Genomic DNA, 18690 nt, shown 5'->3' on the forward strand with positions numbered 1-18690 from the left:
GCATGACAGGACATGGAGCTGTATCTGCTTGCAGAACCATCTTGATAGACAGGCAAAATCCCTGAGGGGGCAGAAAATGAGGGCCCAGATCTAAAGCCTGCCAGCTGCCCTAACAGACCTTCCTCGGTAACTCCCAAGCTTGGCTATGCTCTCCACGCCAGGAATACTTCTGTGTCGAGGAGGAGGAGCAGGAGAGGTAGACAGAAAGCTAACAACTGACAAGTGGTCCATGAGTGACTAGAAATTTGCACCTGGCCTTTGGAATGGAGTCATTGAGTCCAAGAGTTTTTGAGGGAAGCCACATTCAGGACCTTCCGCCCCACTGGGCTCTGGTGGACAGTGAAGGGGATATGCCCCGTCTCTGCAGTGCCCACATCTGGCACCCAGGCAGCTCCTGTCTGCGCCACAGTTGGATGGTCAACACAGGAGGGCTTGCGGAGCAGTTATCTGGAGCACAGGCTAGGACCAGGTCACCTAGCCCGGGACAGTGAAGGCAGCTACTGTGTAGAGAAGCATGGGCTGTGGAGGCCTCCATCCTGCCATTCCACCTGCTGCTCTGCCTTGCTCCATGAGACTATTCCTGTCTTCACCTCCCATTACTCAAGAGTGTCCCTGACTATCCCGTCCGGAGGCGAGCACAGGGCAGGCTCTGGAAGCCTTTCCCTTTGCCTTAAGTGCTAATGCAGCTAGACAAAAGACGAGGTTCCTCTGGGATCCAGAGCCTTATCCTTACTAAATTTTATGATTTGGGGCATGCTCAGTGTGCCGGACAGGTCTCAGTTGGGGCTGCAGTGGCAGCTGACCCAGATGATAAGGACTTCCCTCATGTTTACAATCTGGATGGAGATCACAGACCTCCCTGACTCTGACTCCATGATCCTCATTGCCGAGTCCTGCTTCTCACCTTGAACTGGCCTTGGTCTCCCTCTTGCTCAAGTGTCACACAGCTGGGCTCTGATGGGGGAAGGGGGGTACTGGCAGGTAAACATGGTAAGTGATGCAGCAGCAGGAGGGCGCTCTATCTTGGGAGACAACGCTGTAGACTGGGCTGTCTGCAGCGACACACACCCCTCTCTGGCCTCTGTTACATTAATGATTCCAGTTGAGACAGAGGCTCTCTAAGCCAAGGCCACCAGCAGGCAGGCGTCTAGGCTGCCTCCCATGATGCTGTCAAAGCCTGGACTGTTCTAGGAAGCAGGCGGTCAGACCACGGGAACCTTTTCAAGGGGCCGCGCTCTGAATTATGGTCTTGCGCCCACCATTCTTCTCTTTAACAAAACATACAGGCTGGGGACCAGTCTTTGTAAGGTTGTATTTGATCATTTCTCTCTCCTTCCAACTGAGGGTCACAGAGTGAACCAACCCATCTGGCATAAGGACCTCCCACCATTCTGACTTTTCAAAGGCCATTTGGAATGTGTCTCTTAGATCCTGTCCTGAGCAGCAGCTCTCCTCCCACACACAGGTGTACTGAATGTGCAGTCAAAAACAAAGCAGAAGAAAATGAAGCCCCGGCCGCTACAGCTACTCCCACCCGCACCCTGACTTCAGTTGCCCCGGAATAGCCGGGCCGGCAGCTGGTGCTCCCCGACAGTCTGTGCTCCTCAACAAGACTTCTGCTGTCCTTGTCACCCTGGAGGAGCAGGGCTGACAACAGCATGGCATCTAACCATTTCGAAGGAACAGTAAATTCAATGCGGGCAGATGCTCTGGGAGCCACAGGGTGGCAATGCCTTTGCGCCTATCAGTCCTGTGGGTTTCCACTTAGTGAGAGCTTAATCCACTGTCCCAAGTAAGGGAGTCACAATACAAGAGGGGTGATGCACATTTAAAGTCTTTATTAATAAAGGAAATAGTGTTTATAGCTAGGGAAATAAATCTGAGGGTTCCTGCCAGGAGCCAGGGGCACCAGCAGACGGTTCCAGGGTTTACAGAAACACAGCTGAATATGGTAACAGACACCTCATCTTCAATCCTTCAAGAAATTTCCTCCGAAGAGGCCAAGACAAACATTTCTCCTCACTTCTGCAAATTCCAGAAACAATACAGGCACAAATCTTCCCATAATTTTTAGTTCAAATGGTCAAAATTAGAAAGCTTCAAATTATTGAATACCAACACGTGTAATGAGAAAAATAATTACAAATACAGAATATGGGAAACTTTTTCCATCGATAGTCATGAGTTCATATGAAATTTACATAGGGAATGATGGTTAGCCTTGACCTCAAGACCTCAGCAAAGCCATTTTTGGTCAGATACATGTTACCTTAGGAATATGAAAAGTTAAAGGTCAAAATTTCAAGTTGCTAGGTCTAATGTTACCACTTACTTCCAAAAGATTTGCTTATGGGCTTGACTCCAGGAAACTTTTAAGGTTAAAGTATAAATATTCATTATTTTTACTGACTGGCTGCAGAGAAGTATGATTTGATTTCAAGCAAGACAAAATGGAAGCGCATCCCGTTTCAGCCTGAGATACATAAGGCACAACAGCTTTCCTTCAGGATCCTTCTCTTTCTCTTAAGGTCTCTAGATGGCATTGTGTCATCTGACACGAAGTCAGCACAGCGCCAGTGTGCACAGGGCCTGCACTGGGGTCGTCACACCCGTGCACAGGCACATGGCCGCTTTCACTGTTTTCACGGAGGGAAGCACACCCCCGCAGAGACAGGTAGGTACCTCTGCCTTCGCCCACTGCCCCAGAGACCTGCCCCTTCCCATGAGAGCCATGCTCCGGACAAGGACGGCCATGGGGAACAGGGGACTGCAGACGTGTGCATCTGGGAAGGTGCAGCGACTACTTGGACTCTGTTTTGTGAGGTCCGGTCAGAGTGTGTGAGGTTCTCAGGAAATAAAATAATGTGGCATAGATAAGAGACAGTCAAATTCCTGTCTGTGAGCTTAGGGCCAGAGGACGGAGCAGCCACGGCCTCACACTGGAGGAATCTGGCATGTCTGAAAACAGATTAACTAAATGTGTCAAAAAAAATTAGTAGGAAGGTGAAGGGAGAAGAGAGGAAAGGGAGGGAGAGGGGAGAGGAAGGAAGGAAGGGGACAAACACTTTGGAAAATGTTAGCTAACAAGGATACCTCCTCAGACATAAGGGTGAAAAACTACAAACTGCATGGGCTCCACAGGCAAAGGCAGCAGTGCAGCCATGGGCCGCTTATTCTTCCGTCGTGCGAGATGCACACATACTCCTATGCACTGTTTCCAAGCACTTTTTAGAATATGCAAGAAAATTCATCAGGATCATTCTAGAAAAAAATATAGCTTTCTTTAAAAGAGCAAGGTAGTGGGCAGGGGAAAAGTTTCTTCTTGGGGCAGATTCCCCACAGAAACACAAAGACGAAACTATGGGCTTTCGGCAATTCTGGTTGACCTGGCTGCAAGATGACCATGAACTTGTTGGTGGATTGTGAGAGGGGTGTCTTCGAATGTAACCACACAGCTCCAGCTACGGAAACATCTTCATGAGAGTTAATGAACATGTGATCAGTCTTTCAAAAGAAGCGGTGCTGCAGGTTGAGAGGCTCTAAAGCCGATGTGGGCCCTGTTGGGTCCCTCACACACACAGGGATAGACTTAAATAAAATAGCACTTCCTTAAAAATCTGCCACCTAAGAACTGTTTATACATCATAGAAAAATAGCAATTTTATAAAAAGAAATATAGTTACTTTGTTAACATGGTCTAGTTTAAACCAGCAATTATTTTTCATATAAAGAATATCTAAACATTCACACAGAAAGTAGGACCTGGGGAACGAGTGCAAAGCAGAGCGCAGCATGGTTGCTTCCATGCCAAGTGAGCTACCTCTTGGGTTCATTACAGCGAGGTTGTGGCCCTTCGAGAACATGAAGACGCCACTGTGAGTCTAGCAGGTAGTCACATGTCACCCGGAGCTGCCAAAGATTGAGTAATAAAAATGGGTCATCCACACATACTCACTCACATCCCCCTTAAAGTCTCAGTGTGCAAACACCTAGCGTGGGCTGGGAAGAAGCGGCGGGGAATGGGTGGCATCAAGTCCAATCAAAATCACCCATTGCGTCTTCCATGTTTGATTTTTCACATAAAACCAGATCAACACCAAGTTATTTACCAGCTCGGCCTAATCCCCCGGGAAGGGGAACTGATGTGAAAACTCTTGTCTAAATACAGAAGTTACACATCCATGCTCAGAAGACAGATGGCGTCAGCCGACCACTTCCTTATCTCCGTAACAATCGGGAGGGGGTGACAGCAAAGGAGGAATCAGGGCACAGAAAACCCAGCGCTTCGCAGCCTCAAGACAGGTTGGTCAGCCAGAGAACACTCTGGTAGCCGAGGTGGTGGGCTTCACCAGCATCCATCACACCCTCTCCACTCGGCTGGGGTCATATGACTCTGCAAACAAGAAGGAGGGAAGATCAGGAGGACAGTCACTTACCATGTTTTATGTTTAATCTTCAGGCTATAGGTAAACTAGAGAACAAAACTTGCATGCAGAGAAAATTGATTTCAGACACTTTAGCAAACCTATTTCACCATGGGGTAAGAAACCATGGCTGAAATGTCGTTTTCAAGAAATGTGCACGATCAGACGGGCAAAGCTAAGGTATTCGGTATACTGACAGCCCTTCCTGGTGTTCACAGTACAATATAAAAAATAATAAAGTCACTGCCCTTAACCAGCAGCAATGCCCTGGTCTAATGCTAATTCTTTTTTTTTTTTCTGTGTGTGTATGCATGTGTGAGCCTGTGCATGAGCATGTGTGTGTGTGTGTGTGTGTGTGTGAGAGTGCATATCTTCATGCGTGGGGTGAGGACAAGTGTGTGTTGAGGCCAAAAGTTGATATTGGGCATCTTCCTAAATTGCTTTCACTCTGTTCTTATTTTTCCCTCTGCATGGCCACCTTATTTTTTGAGGTCTCTCACTAAACCTGGAGCTCACAGATTTGTCTCATCTGGCTGGCCAGTGATCTCCAGAAATCCAGAGCCCTGGCTGCCTTGACACTGACATTTTAGGCACACTGCTACAACTTGCTTTTTTGTAGAGATCTGAACTTAGGACTCTGCTCTCCTCTGTCAATTGAAAGCGTCTCTATAGACAAATTCCTGCCTTCAAGGCTTAGAAAGCCTGAAACGTCTAATACGTGGCCAGCAAGAAGAGGTCTCCTGTCGCCTGCTGCCACCAGCCACCAGGCAGGACTGGTTGCTCGAACTGAACCCAGATGAGCTGACTGTCCAAAATAGAACACCACACAAAGGGGCAATAATCCCAGTCTACCACTGGTGTGGGGAATGTGTGCTGGTCAGCTTGCAGCTCTGGAGGCTGGGGCGCCCGTGCCTCCTGCTGTCAGAGTTCCCTGGAAACACTCCTAAACCTTTAAGAGAAAATACTTGGCAAATCTGCAAGAGCCCAAGATAGACAGTAAAACATATAGATCCCTCAAAAATATAAACAAAGAAATAGAACTATTATAAAATCCAGCAGTCTCACTGCTGGGAAAGGAAATCCGGGTGTCTGTAGAGGCCAGGAGGCTCCCCTAGTGCCAGGAGTGTCCCTCTGGCTAGTCGCATCAGCACGGTGCTCTCAACATGCTCCTAGTTTTCACCATCACACTGCCTGTGTCCAGGTGTGTGTCGGTCAGGTGGGAAAGTAGGTGATGAACCCTTAGGCTGCGGGAGATGGGCTGGAGGCCCATCATAGGGCATCACTTTCCAGATGCATTTCATTGCTTTCCTATAAATTATGCCAGCATGCTTCTTAAAAATCATCTTCTAGGCTGTGATAAGCCTTGCTGTTACTGTTCTCTGTCCTCACTGAGGTGTTGAGCACGTGGGTAAGATACTACTGTCTTTAAGATGCATTTTATGAGTGACCAGATATTGCGTACTGAGTATGGTAATCAAGCTAATTAGCATACCCACCAGCTGCCGGCCTCTTGGCAGAGTTCAAGTGTGCGGTGCCCACTGTCAACTACATCCACCCAGACCTGCTAACCTCCAGACACTTGTTCATCTTACAGCTGCAACTTTATAGTCCCCCCTACCTCCTCTCTTCCCCAACCCCCAGCTCCTGGAGGCCGCCCTTCCACTCTCTGTCACTACAGGTGTGACTTCTGAAAAAGCATCCACACGTAAGTAGCTCCACACAGGGTTGTGCTCTCCTAGCTCGGCACACTGTCCCTGAGGTTCATCCTCGGTGTCGTTGTAAGTCCAGATTCCTCCCTTTTGAGGCTGAGTTGTGGTTCACTGTGTGTATGTTTGTGTATAGACATTTTCTTTTCTCATCGTCTGTGGGCAGACACTGGGCTGTTGCACCTCTTTTACATAAGCAGCACTGTATAAACACTACAGCAGCCCTAGGGGAGCCTCCTGGCCTGCTCACATGACAGACCGCCCCAGGGCCACCTGCTAAAGTGGTGTTCCCATGACTTAACACCTCTTGACATGGCCCTTAGCAACCCCCGTGAAGTCACACAGGAAGACCGGTACGGCTCAGTGCTCTACTTGGGGCTGGAGGAAGCGGGTTCCCATGCACTGAGAATACAGTGGAGGGTCGCTAAGAGAGGAGAATACCAAGTCCCTCACTCCTGAGGAGAGAGCAGGGAGAGGCTGAGCTCAGACCACACAGGCACCAGAACCGAACTACTCCCCTCATCCCCACACCACACAATGAACCTCCATCCCAAGACCCAAAGCTGAGGCTAAGGACCCTAACATGGGGAGCCATGGAAAGAATTCTCTAGAACTGTGGGCCTCAACCTGTGGGTCTGCACATACCAGATGTCCTGCATGTCAGATGCTCACATGGCGACTCACAAAAGCAAAACTGCCTTAGAGAGTAGCAATTAAATAGTCTTATGGATGGAGGTCACCACGACAAGAGGAGCATTACCTAAGGGTCAGCTGAGAAGCTCCAGCACATTAAGCTCTTTAACTCACAGACAGTCTAGGTCCAGCAAAGAGAGTGTGAGCCCTGTAATGGTATTTTAAAATTTCTAGGAACTACATGAAGAGAGATTCAGAAGAAACGGTGAAATTATCTTTAATAATATGCCTTATTTCACCAAATATGTCCAAAATACATTCTACTAGCCATGTCCAGAATATTAATCACTTCAACATGTAACAGATTTTCCTGTATTGAGATTTCAAAACCTGGTGTGTATTTTATACCTGTACAACTGTCTTGCTCTTCTATTTCGGGGCTCTGATGCCCTCTTCTGGCCTCTGTACCTCATGTGGTACACAAACTAAAACACCCACAGTCTTAAGATAAAAATGAATCTGGATGAGTCCGGAAGTAGGAAGGATCTAGGAGGAGCTGGGGGAGGAAAAATGTTCAGACTATATTGTATGAAAAAAAAAAAAAAAAAACAATTTCAAAAAAAAATCTTAAAAGAAAAAAAGTCTGGGTGTGGTGACCCATGCTGTAAATCCCAGCACTCAGAAGGCAGAGGAAGGTGGAACTCCATGAGACTGAGGCCAGCCTATACCACAGAGAGAGGCCTTGTCTCAGAAAAAAAAGTTAGCAAAGAGCAATCAACAGGGGCATCTGGATGAATGTCTACAATGTTGGGAGAGCACGGGAGTAGAAATGTTGAGTGCAGAGGAGCCCCCGAGCTGGCCCAACAGGCTGGACAACTTTGTGGAATGTCTCACCTCTGCAGCACACTCACACTGAGGCGTTGTTTGGAAGGATAACTGTATGCGGCTGCTTTCTTCACCAAACTCAACAATGGTATAATCATTCAGAATACATGACACGATCTGGATTCTTAATTGAGAAGGCTTCTGGGTAATTCTTTGACAATGAGTTTATTTCTTTAATGTATTCATTACTCTTGTGTGAATGTGTGAAGGTCCACAACTCTGTGGCCTGGGCTTTCTCCTAGGACCTTTACCTCCATCTCAGAGATGGGGCTCAGTCACCAAGCTCTCCCTGACCTTGTCAGACTTTTTTATTTTATTTTTTTAAGGGATGATATCTTGCTACGTAACAGCGGCTGGCCTTCAAGTTTTGCCTGCATCAGCCTCCTAAATGCCAGGACTGCACGCGTGTGCCACCATTCCTGCACGAAGGGCCATTCTATGAAACCACTGGCAGCATTAAGCTGAGCACCCACCAACCAGTCGTGCTTCTGGTGATCACCTGACTCCAAACTCACCCCAAACACCTGGCCTCCAGCCCGGCTCCTCACCTGCACAGCACAAGTCCTGCTCCAACAGCTCCCTGGGCACCTCAGGGTGCCCATTTTCTTCTTGAGAGCCGAAGGGCAGATGCCTTGCTTGCCAGGCCTGCTCTTCACCGGTCGGGGACATGAGGCCTCCTGACGGCCAGGCCTGACTTTTGGCGGCCTTTAGTTGGTCGGGCTCCTCCACGGAGTCTGCGCTCCTGGAGCTCAGGCTCCTCATCCGAGACAAGGAGTTCACCTCTCTCATTCTTACCAAGCGAACTGAGTCTGCCCTCTTTGGGGGTGATGACAGTTTCTCTTGTAAACTTTCGATCACTTTGGAAGGACCTCTGAGCCTCTTTTCAGAGCCCGCTGCACCTGTGGTCTTCTCCATGACATGGGACAGAGTGGACCTGAAGGGGGGCTTTGACTCCTCATCCTTTTGCTCAGGCTCAGGACTGGTGGCCTGGCTTGCCGAGAGCCCATCCACAGCTGAGAAGATAGAAACCTGGGGGGCCCTTTCTCCTACAAAGAGGGGGCTCTCAGTCCAGCCGCACTTTCTCCTGCCATAGAAGGCATCAGCGGCCACTGTCGGGGGCCCTGGTGGCGCCAAGCTGGGTGGTGAGTCCTCCCTGGATGACTCTGGGCTATAGGCACTTGTATCGGGCTCAGGGAGTGGGCTCTGCCCTCCTCTCCTGGCACTTGGCAGAAGGGACTCCACGGCCACCTCGATGCCCAGAATCCTCTCTGCCCTTTCCTGAAGAGTCTCACTTGGGAGGACTTCCACGGCACTCTCTAGACCCAGAGGCTCCGATTTATAGGCACTCTGCTTTTGTCCCAGTGTGAGGCCCAAAGACTGCAAGTCTGGGGTGGGGAGGCCTTGATATTTGCCAGCAAGGGGCAGGAGGAGCTCTGTGTCCCTTTCCTCACCGCTATGCAGCTTTGGAGGAATCTCTTGGCCCAGCTGCACAGACTCTAATGCACCGCTGACTTTGGTGAGTTCTTGACTTCTTCTTGGTTCTTCCAGAGAGAACAAAGGGGCTGCTTTTGTGTCACTGGGAGTCTTGCTCAGGGGACTCACGCTGTCTCCCTCATACATTCCATTCAGAATCTCCTGGCTTTGCTGCTCTGCAGTCAGGCTTCCGTCTGCACGCTGGATGGGAACAGCTCTGCTGTCTTCCTCCTGTGACTGGCTGAGAGACTGGGGATGTGCACATGGGCGGCCAGGTTTTGGTTCCTCACTCCAATTCTCCAACTCAGTAAGTCTTCCTTCCTGGGTCCCTGGCTCCTCCAGTGCCAGCACTGCAGGCAGCTGCTCTGCTCTAGCTTCCTGGCTGGTTTCATGGCGGCCCCACGTCTTGGCTCTGGGGTCAGCACAGGCCTGTGGCTGCTCTGCCTCACTGTCCTCATTACTGCCCCCACCACTAGCCTCATGGCTTTCTTCCTCTTCCTGAAGCTCCTTGTTAAAACTTTCTAGCTGACTGATGAGATCCCAGGGCCGCCGGCTAACTGGTTTCAAAAGAAACTGACCAAAGAGTTGTGTGCTGTTGCACTGGCCTGCTGTGGGCTCCCCTTTCACCACCTCTGGCTTGGGTACAGGGCTGACACTAGGGGGCTGGCCAGAGGCCCCTCTGGGCTTAGGTGCCTGGTTTATGGCTGAGGAAGTCCTCGAGAATGCACTGTTTTGAGATGGGCTGAGGGACATTTGCCCTCGCAGGCGAGGTGCACTGGGCTTCTGATCTTGATCACCGGACGCTAAGGCTGCACATGCGTGTGCTTCAGAGCCAGTGGGTTCTGGGCATGTTGGGGCCAGCGCTGCATAGCTGGGATCTCCTGGACTTGTGGCAGGAAGGAGCTGTGAGCTTTTGGAGTCTTCAGGGAAACTGGTTTGGGTCTGCTGATCTCTGTACTGGTGGCCTGGCCATGAGCTGGAAGCCCGGAGCTCCCTGGGTTTGGTGAGGTGGAGGATTCTGAGGTCATCGGTGTGACCATCTTCTAGTTCCCCAAGACCTTGTCCTGGGGATGTTCTTCTCCAAGCCATGCTTCCCATGAGGGCTTGCAGCTCCAGGTCAGTGGAAGACATACTCAGCAGGCTTTGCTCCTCTAGGCCTGTACCCTGACACAGCCCATCCATCTTATCAGTCCCTGGCTTTAAGTCATTGTTGTTCGTATCTGTATCTGGCAGAAGTAACTCGGATTTCACTGGGACAGAAACCAAACAAAATATGGTCGCATTGCTTTTCTTCTTTGAACTCTTCTTGCCCTGAACCCCGGCTTCAAACTTTCTGAGCTTCGTGTAGGTTTGGCAGGTACCTTCATTCTGTGGCTGTGGGGAAGAGGCATGGCTTTCTGCCCTGCTGTCTCTCACATCAGCTGCTAATCCTCTCACGACAGGAGGCTCTGTTTGGACAGGGAAGCCTCCATGTTCAATGTCCATGGGGAGCTGACGCCGCAGCCACCGGGGGCTGGAATGGGCAAAGGCTGAGCCCCGCTCATTAGCTGGTGGGGGTGTTGGTCCCTGTGGTGCTGACAGGCCATCATTATACTGTCTTCTCCCAAGAGCTGGTTCCTGGGCAGCGATGAGACTGGAGTCATAGAATCTTCCATCAGCCTTTGCCTCTTCATAGGACTCTGGGGGTTGAGCCAGCTTGATATGCCGGATCCGTGGATCATCAAAAGGAATGTACTGAATAGAACCCTCGTGGGCAGCCACAGGATAGGGGTATGAAGGGAGACCTTGAGGGGGAGAGCGAGGCATCGCATCGTAGAGGTTCCTAGCTGCAAGGGAACCAGAAGGAAGTGGACAGCTGGCCTCAGCCTTCTCAGGCAGCTGCTGCTGCAGACTCTGGTTGCTGGCATGCCTGGGCACGGGATCTTCAAGGTAGGGGTTTGGAATGTGCTGCGGGGGTGACCTGTAAGAAGGTGGGGGCACGTACACCGGGGGCTCCAAGCCAGTGTCCAGCGTACCCAACTCATGCCTGGGGTGCTTACTTCTTGTCAGGTGGGAGCCACGTGGCTCCCTGCGCTGGTGGTCCTGAGATCCGTCTTCTCCCCTGGGCTGAGAGCCGTAGCATGAAGCCTTAAGGGGCTTCCCAAACTTAGGCCGGGGAAAAGGGCCTGAGGAACTAGCCTTCTCAAGGTTCCTTGTGGGTTCCACAGGTGGCCGGCAGTTGGGAGGGTATGGCGGCACTTTGGGGACACCTATTAAGTGTCCATCGTGTATTGGAACAGGGATTTCCGTGAAACTCAGGCTCTCAGGAGAAAGAACGCGAGGCAATGACTGAGATTTCTTTTTGTTCTGAGATGTCAGCATGTGCTCCCCATGAACGAACTGGTACAAATCCTGGAACCTCTTCTCTCTCTCGCCATCGGACACCTGCCTCTCTGGCTTCCTCGGCTGCTTCCAGCTTTCCATGCTCACATTCTGCCACCTAGCAGGAGCTGGCATCCTCAGGTCTTCTTCCCAAACAGCCTTCTTTATCACATGCTCTGTCCTCCCTGCAACTTCCCATGGACTCTCTCTCATGTGGATGGGCAGACTGTGGGCCTGAGCCATTCCTCTGATCTCCGGGTCTTCCCGGTCCCTGGGACCCAGCAAGCCACTGCCCTCCTGCCTTCCTCTGCTCCAGTAGGTGTGTTCACTACCAGTCTGGGGCTGAGAGGACCATGCTGAGGAAGGTTGATTAAAAAGCCTGCAAAACAGAGAGGCAGAAGTTACGTGAGGCAAGTACACCTTGTCTGCTCCAATGATCAGTGCTCAAGAGCATGCGTGGGTTACCACCTTTGAAAAACGGGTCCCATGTAGGCTCATGTAATTGAGTGCTGAGTCACCAGGGAGTGACATTATTTGAAAGGATTAAAAGGATTAGGAGGTGTGGCCTTGTTGGAGGAAGTACATCACTGGGGGTGGACTTTGAGGTATCAAAGGCCCATGACTAGCTCAGAGTCTCTGCCAATGTGTCAGGATGTAGCTCTCAGTGACTGCTCCAGTGCCAGCCTGTCAGGATGCTCCCTGCCGTGATGATCATGGACTAACCTTCTATAAGTTAGCCCCCAGTTGAATGCTTTCTTCCATATGAATCATGGAGTTTCTTCACAGCAATAGAACAGTGACTAAGACAATCCCCAACTGCAGAACTTTGCAGACTATAAGGAAAACAAGCCCCACCAGTTGTGTTTAGAAGACAGCCTGTTTATTGTCTCCTAGGGCCAAGCGGCAGCAGCAGGCTATCCACAGGAACATCAGGAATGCTGGCTGTGCTATAGAGGATACGAACATCCAGCTTCAAAACTCCTGGGTTAAGGGGACACCCTGGAGGAATAGTGCTCTCCCTGAGTGAGTGGTCCTAGCCCACCAGCACCACTGACCAGCATGGCCAGACCAACTAAGCAATCGGACGGAGTCTGCTCTTCAAAGCACTGCACTACAGCACAGTCAGATTCTCTGAGGGACACCTACGAGGCCCACTGCCAAGCCCCAGGGTCCTATCCCAGGCACGCTCAGTGTGACTAGAGAGGGTCCCATGCTATGCATGGGTTAGATTCCACATGGTGATGCTGCTGCAAGCCTTGGGGACTGCGCTCTGAATCCAGGGGACTTCAAAATCCCAGTGCTCAGGTGCGTCATTGCTGTGTTAGAATCTAGGCGCTTGAGGGTGACCAGGCACCAGAGCACCTGCAGCTCCTCCCTGGTGCTGTCAGGAGCACAGCCTGGGCAGAGTCCCCCCATTTCCCTGACGGTGAGCATCACCACACTGCACAACCATGCTTCAGTCAATGCCAGGCTGCACACAGGACAGTGGTGCTGAGGCTTGCAATAGAGCAGGAGGCCCTCCCGCCTAACAACAGCACAGCTACAGCAACACTACGGTGCAACGCGTTACTCGTGCATTTGTGGCGATGCTGGTGTCAGCGTGCTTACTGCCTGAGTCACATGAAGGAAGAACAGGGACGAATACAGAGACACACTATGTGATGATGAATGAGTGTGGCTTTTTATTTATTTCATTATTAAGGTGTGATTCTGGGTTAGCTGCATTGTGCTGGGGGCAGTCTCAGAACCTTGTTACCAGCTGACTTCTTGCTGCCATTAAGAGGCAAATCCTCTACTACATAACAGATTTGCACAATGCCAAAAAACAAATAACTCTGTATCTCTGAATATGGTCCACCTTGAAGTGGTTCAAGTCTGTATACACATTACAAAGTCTCTCCTTGCGACAATTCCAACTTGGTGGATCTGGTCTGACCCAGGCATCTGTATGTTTAACTAGTACATCAGGGTTTGTTTTCTTTTCTTTTCTTTTTCCAGTGTGTGTGTGTGTGTGTGTGTGTGTGTGTGTGTGTGTGTGTTTGTATGTTATAGGTGTGTGTGAACTCGTGAGGGTATGTGTGTGTGTGCATGCATGTGGGGAACCGAGGCTGATACTGGGAATCATGCCCCATTGCTCCTCCCCTTGTTCTCTGAGGCAGGGTCTCCCAAGCCCACCCAGAGCTTATCAAGCATGGCTAGTCTTGCTAACCAGCTAGCTCCAAGTATCGCCAAGTGTCAGCCTTTGAAGGCTGAATTACAAGCAGTCTACCACAGCCTCGTGCCATTTACTTGAGGGCTAGGGATCTGAACTCTCTCTCAAGCTTGCCAGGAGTGTGCTTTAACTGCCGAGCATGAGTCACCTCCTCACCCTCCCCAGGAGACTCTTATTCTCAGATAATCTGAAAACTACTTCTAAATGGGGGAGTGAGGAGTTTTCCCTGCACGTCAGTTTCCTTGGAGAGATGTCTCGGTGGTCAAGCACGCTTGCTGCTCCTGTAGATGACGCAGGTTCAGTTTCCAGCATCCATGTGGTGGCTTACAGCTCTCTGTAACTCCAGGTCCCAGGACTTGATGACCTTTTCTGGCTTTTGTGGGTACCGGTACATGGCACACATACATACACTAAGGCCCTCATACATACACATAAAATAATAAAAATAAAGTTTAAAAAACCACCCTCAAATCCAAAATTGCCAATGCCTACGGCTCACCAGATGCGTGGATCTGATTGGTCTATGGAGGGTTAAATCTTCCCAAATGATTCTAGCCTACACCCAGTGAGTTAGATCACAGCTCTCAGAGAACTGAAGAAAGCACGGGGCAGCACTGCTGGGCTCGGCACAGGTACCCAGGTGCTCCCCACAGAGGAGCAGAGCTGGGCACAGCTCAGAAAACTGCTCCCTGCAAGATGTTCAGGGAAGTTGGCCGCGTGGATTAGCCAAACAGAGACTGTTTCCACTCTAAAACCATTGTTCTTAAAACATAAATTAACAAACAAAATATACTCCTTGTTGAAATGACTGTTGGAAGACAGTACTTCACCGTCCCGGCGGCTGTGTGAGGCCTGAGGCTTCACAGGCATCTAGTTGCACAGGCATCTGATCCCGGGCATCTCCACTAAGGTGTGGAGGGTCAGCCTGCCAGCCAGGCTCACCAAGTGCTCCTACATACTCACCTGAGTTTCAGGTGACCATCACTGTTATTTTACAAAGGAGGAAACTGAGGCACAGAGGTAACTTAACACTGACATTCATCAGACAGTGATGCTGTGCAACACATAGCAGCAAGTGTGTCAAATAGTTACCTCCTCTACACTTTACCATTTACCACCACCACTGTTCACTAGTTCCCTCTTTGGCAGGTGAGGAAACCAGGGCACAGAAAGGTTAATCAACTTCTGTAAGAACCAACAATCTTACAACCAACATTTGTAAGAATCTGGGAAAGAATTTTAACCAGAGAAATGAAATCAATTAGCCACTGCATTCTATTTTTATTCATTATTAGAGTTTTTGCTGTTGCTGTTTTGATTGTTAATTTGTGATACAAGGTCTCAGGCAATGCAGGCTGGACTTGAATTCCTGATCCTACATCTCCTCCTCCCAAGCACAGGGATTGCAGGCACACACCACCAAGCCCATAGCACTGCATTTTAATCCCTCCATTGTAAGATAGATCCCCTCTAGCCTTCCATTGTGATGGATAAACAGTATTCTGTAATGTACACGTGACCTGACCAGTGCTGGCGCTCAAGCAGATTCTGTCCTAACTACCAGCACTTTAATGTAGGTCTCATCTCACCGAGAACAAAGTCTTACCAGAGAAGTGAGGAGGTCATGGGACAGGCTGTCAAATCCCCCTCGATAAGCCACTCCAACGTATAGCTCCGCTGGCTGTGTGGGTAGCAGATGGGCTTGCACAACTGTTTTGGCTCTACTAATAATTATTTTTTCCTCATGAGATAGATAAAATTAACTTCTCCTTATTTTAATTTACATCGTTTTTATTACTGGTAACACCCCACCCCTGCCGCTGCCATGTACTCTCCCATCATTTGTCTGGAGGTGCAGCAGAGGAAGACCAGGAGGGCCGGAGAGGGACTCAAAAGCCACCAGTCCTGTGTGACTGAGGCACACCACCACATAAAGGTCTGGGAATGGGTTGGGCAGAACTCAGCTGTTAGGCAGGGAGTGCTTGCTAAAGCTACGTGTTCCTACTCTTCTCCATGGGAGTTACTTATCTGCCTCAAGGGACAGAGTCAGCGGCCAAATAGCCGACAAAGCAGCCACTGTCTGCACAACTCGACCGTTTCTGGAGGTCAAGGGTGTCTCACTGAGGGGCCTCCGTGCTCTGGCGACTGCTGCTTAGTGTAGGCTGTCAACCTCTCAGTTGCTTTCTAAATCCTGCTCTTCACACTCCTAGCTCAGCAGAGTCCTGCCTACCTTAGGTTCTGCTGGGATATCACACTTTGGAGGCCATTGCTAGCGGTGTCCTTGACTGCCACCTACCCATGCAGGAGATCCAGCCTTGCAGTCCTAGCAGCTGCAGTCCTACCCTGAGGAACCTGCAGGAGACGTGCACACAGGTGTCACCGACACTGGCTGGAGGGCAGCAGGCTGTGGGACCCAGGAGGCAGCCCAGTAAGACGCTCCAGGCAGCACTCAGACTGGACGGGTGTGACTGGTACCTTGCTTGCGGCAGACACACGCTTCTTCCTCAGTTCCTCACAGCGGGTGGGCGTGCTCTCTGACCTTCCCACTCCTCAGTCATCTGAGCATGCTCTGCCATGGCTGACTTTATGGAGGAAGCCACAGCGTGGCTCTGGCTCACAGTGAGCAAGCCTGGTGCTTAGGGAGGAGGTTGAAATCTCAAGGCGCTGTTTGCGTACGCGTTCGCCATGATCGTGACCAAAAGAAAGGTAAGAATGACAGAGACGGGGCAAGAATATAAACAGACTGTGACTTCGTACTGTTGTGATGTGGTCAGTTGTCTGCTCTGTGTAAAAATCGCTATCGTCCACACTTTGTCAAAACTAATCAAAAGCACTAAGCATTCTGGGTTAAATGTATTTGCATAATACATCCAAATCCCAAGTTATAGAAAATCCAGGTCCATCTGAGAGGTTTTAAACACTCTATTTTAAGTATCAGCCCACATGACACAGACAGCTATGAAGCATCCCTAGACATAGCAGTGCACACCTAGAACCCCACCACGTGGAAGCTGAAGCAGGAGGATTGAGCGTTCCAGATAAGACATGACTACACAGTGAGACCCTGCCTCCAGACACCAAGCCAAGGGCCAGGACAGGACTCAGTAAGTAAAGATGCTTGCTGCCCGATGATCTAAGTTTTATTCCTAGAGCTCACAGGGTGGAAATAGAAATCCAGCTCCTGAAAGTTGTCCCGATCCCTACAGAATCTATAAAGTTAAGTACCATCTGTCTGTCTACCTTGAAGCTGGTCTGAGCAGGGCCACAGCAGGCATTAGCAGAGCCCACCCAGGGAATGTCCCGTAACATCACCATGTGCAGATTCTCTACTGGCCTTGAGAATCTCCCTTGTACCATCCAAATCAAGTGCGACCTCAAATCACTTCAGAGCTACAAGGATGCTCACTAACGCTTTTGAAAAAAACAAGGTGAGCTCAATTTTTTCTTTAAAACAGTAAGTAACTAATGATTTACCACAGACAATGTTCGCAATGGACTCTTCACATAACCCTGCTGGGCACACAGACAGGGAGGGGGTGGGAGAGATATGAGGCAGCACAGTGAGTGCGAACCCAGCCATCACCTCCCATGCACACACTGAAAGGCCGGGAGTGAAGACAAGCTGAGCGACACAGAGCTCCGGGAGGGCAGGGTGGGGAGGAGGCAGAGCATGCTTCTCTAGCAGCCCTTGGTTGCCACAGGCCAGAGTGATGAAGCCAACAGAACAGCTGATAAAACTACCTGGAAAACATCCGAGATGCAAACATTTGAAAAATAGCATGTCCAAAGGAAACTGGCCACCTACCCCCCGGTTCTGAAAGGTAACTAAGAGAAAGGGAAGGAGGGGTCTCATTTCCAGCCAGAGGAAAGACAGTTTTCCCTTAACTGTTTCTGAGCTATCTAGGCTCAATCCTACAGTTTTACGCACGCATGCGCCCACTGAGCACAACCCGGCCCTGCCCTTTAGAATGTTTTACTTTATTCTGTGTGACTGTGCATGTATGTCACAGTGCATTGTGAGATCAAAGGACAACCTGTGGGAGAGTTTTCTCCCGAGACCACTTGAGCTCCTGAGATTGAACTCAGGTCTTCGGCCTGGTGGCGGGTGCCTTTCCCCTTTCCCCACTAAGTCATCTTGCTTGGGCAGCCTGTTTCCTTTCCAAAAGCAGCCCCAGAGGCTAGGAGAATGGTTCGGCATCTAGGTAAAGCTGAGCAAGCATGAAGCCTAGAGTCACACACGGAAACGCAGGATGCGTGTGGCAGCCTGCCTGTAACCCCACAGGTAGGGAGGCCGAAACAAGGTCCACGGGCCAGCTGGGTATGTAGAGCAGAGAATTGCCAAGCTTTGGCTCACATAAGAAATCAGGCTCAACATATAAGGTGGACAGCAATCAAGGATGACACATGATGCCAACCTCTAGCTTCTACATGCACCCTCATACAGTGCCCCCAACATACATACATACAAGCGCACATACATACATGCACACTTGCGTACATGCACACTCACACATAGCACATACACAAGCTAAAGTCAAAAAGGTAAGTGCACTACTTGGAAGGAAAGCCCTGGTTTTCACTGCTGTCACATGCCCTGATAGGATTATCGTCTCAGTACATTCCAGGGTCGCTATGACTGACTTGTGACCATCTGGGCACAGGATGTAGGTGTGGTCTAGAGAAATCCAAGCAGAGGGGTGCTGCCTTGCAGGCTAACCTGGGGTGCTCTGTGCAGAGAAGGCACAGGCACTTCAGTCACACCTTCCTGCTCTGGGAACAGCATCCTGAACCTGGTCTTCCCTCGGGTCTCCCCAGGTCCAGTCAGTTGTCCTGCAGTGTGGAGATCAGGGTAGGGACAGGAGGTCCCAAAGACATACATACGTCTCCTGGTCCACTGGCGGCTTCTTGGTTCCCAAGTGTGTAGCCTGGTAGATGCTACAGCCTACTGTTGTAGGTCTCCTGCATGCTCTGGGCCAGCCTATTCCTCCTTCCTGGG

The 18690-nt window shown here is 50.2% G+C and overlaps 1 protein-coding gene across 3 annotated transcripts in view; it reads right to left on the reverse strand.

The window, feature by feature from the left end:
• Positions 1 to 1818: 1818 nt before the first annotated feature.
• The window catches only part of Jcad (junctional cadherin 5 associated), a 76343-nt gene continuing 59471 nt past the window's right edge, over positions 1819 to 18690 (reverse strand). For all 3 annotated transcript variants that reach the window (XM_060380653.1, XM_021647514.2, XM_060380654.1), the window contains 2 exons: positions 8197 to 11861; positions 1819 to 4393 (listed from right to left, as the gene is read on the reverse strand). In XM_060380653.1, coding sequence (XP_060236636.1) covers positions 4359 to 4393; positions 8197 to 11861 — 3700 coding nt within the window. In that variant the 3' untranslated portion in view covers positions 1819 to 4358. The remainder of the gene's footprint in view (positions 4394 to 8196; positions 11862 to 18690) is intronic.

The sequence above is a fragment of the Meriones unguiculatus genome, chromosome 3 (assembly GCF_030254825.1).
Source record: "Meriones unguiculatus strain TT.TT164.6M chromosome 3, Bangor_MerUng_6.1, whole genome shotgun sequence".
NCBI classification, from domain to species: domain Eukaryota; kingdom Metazoa; phylum Chordata; class Mammalia; order Rodentia; family Muridae; genus Meriones; species Meriones unguiculatus.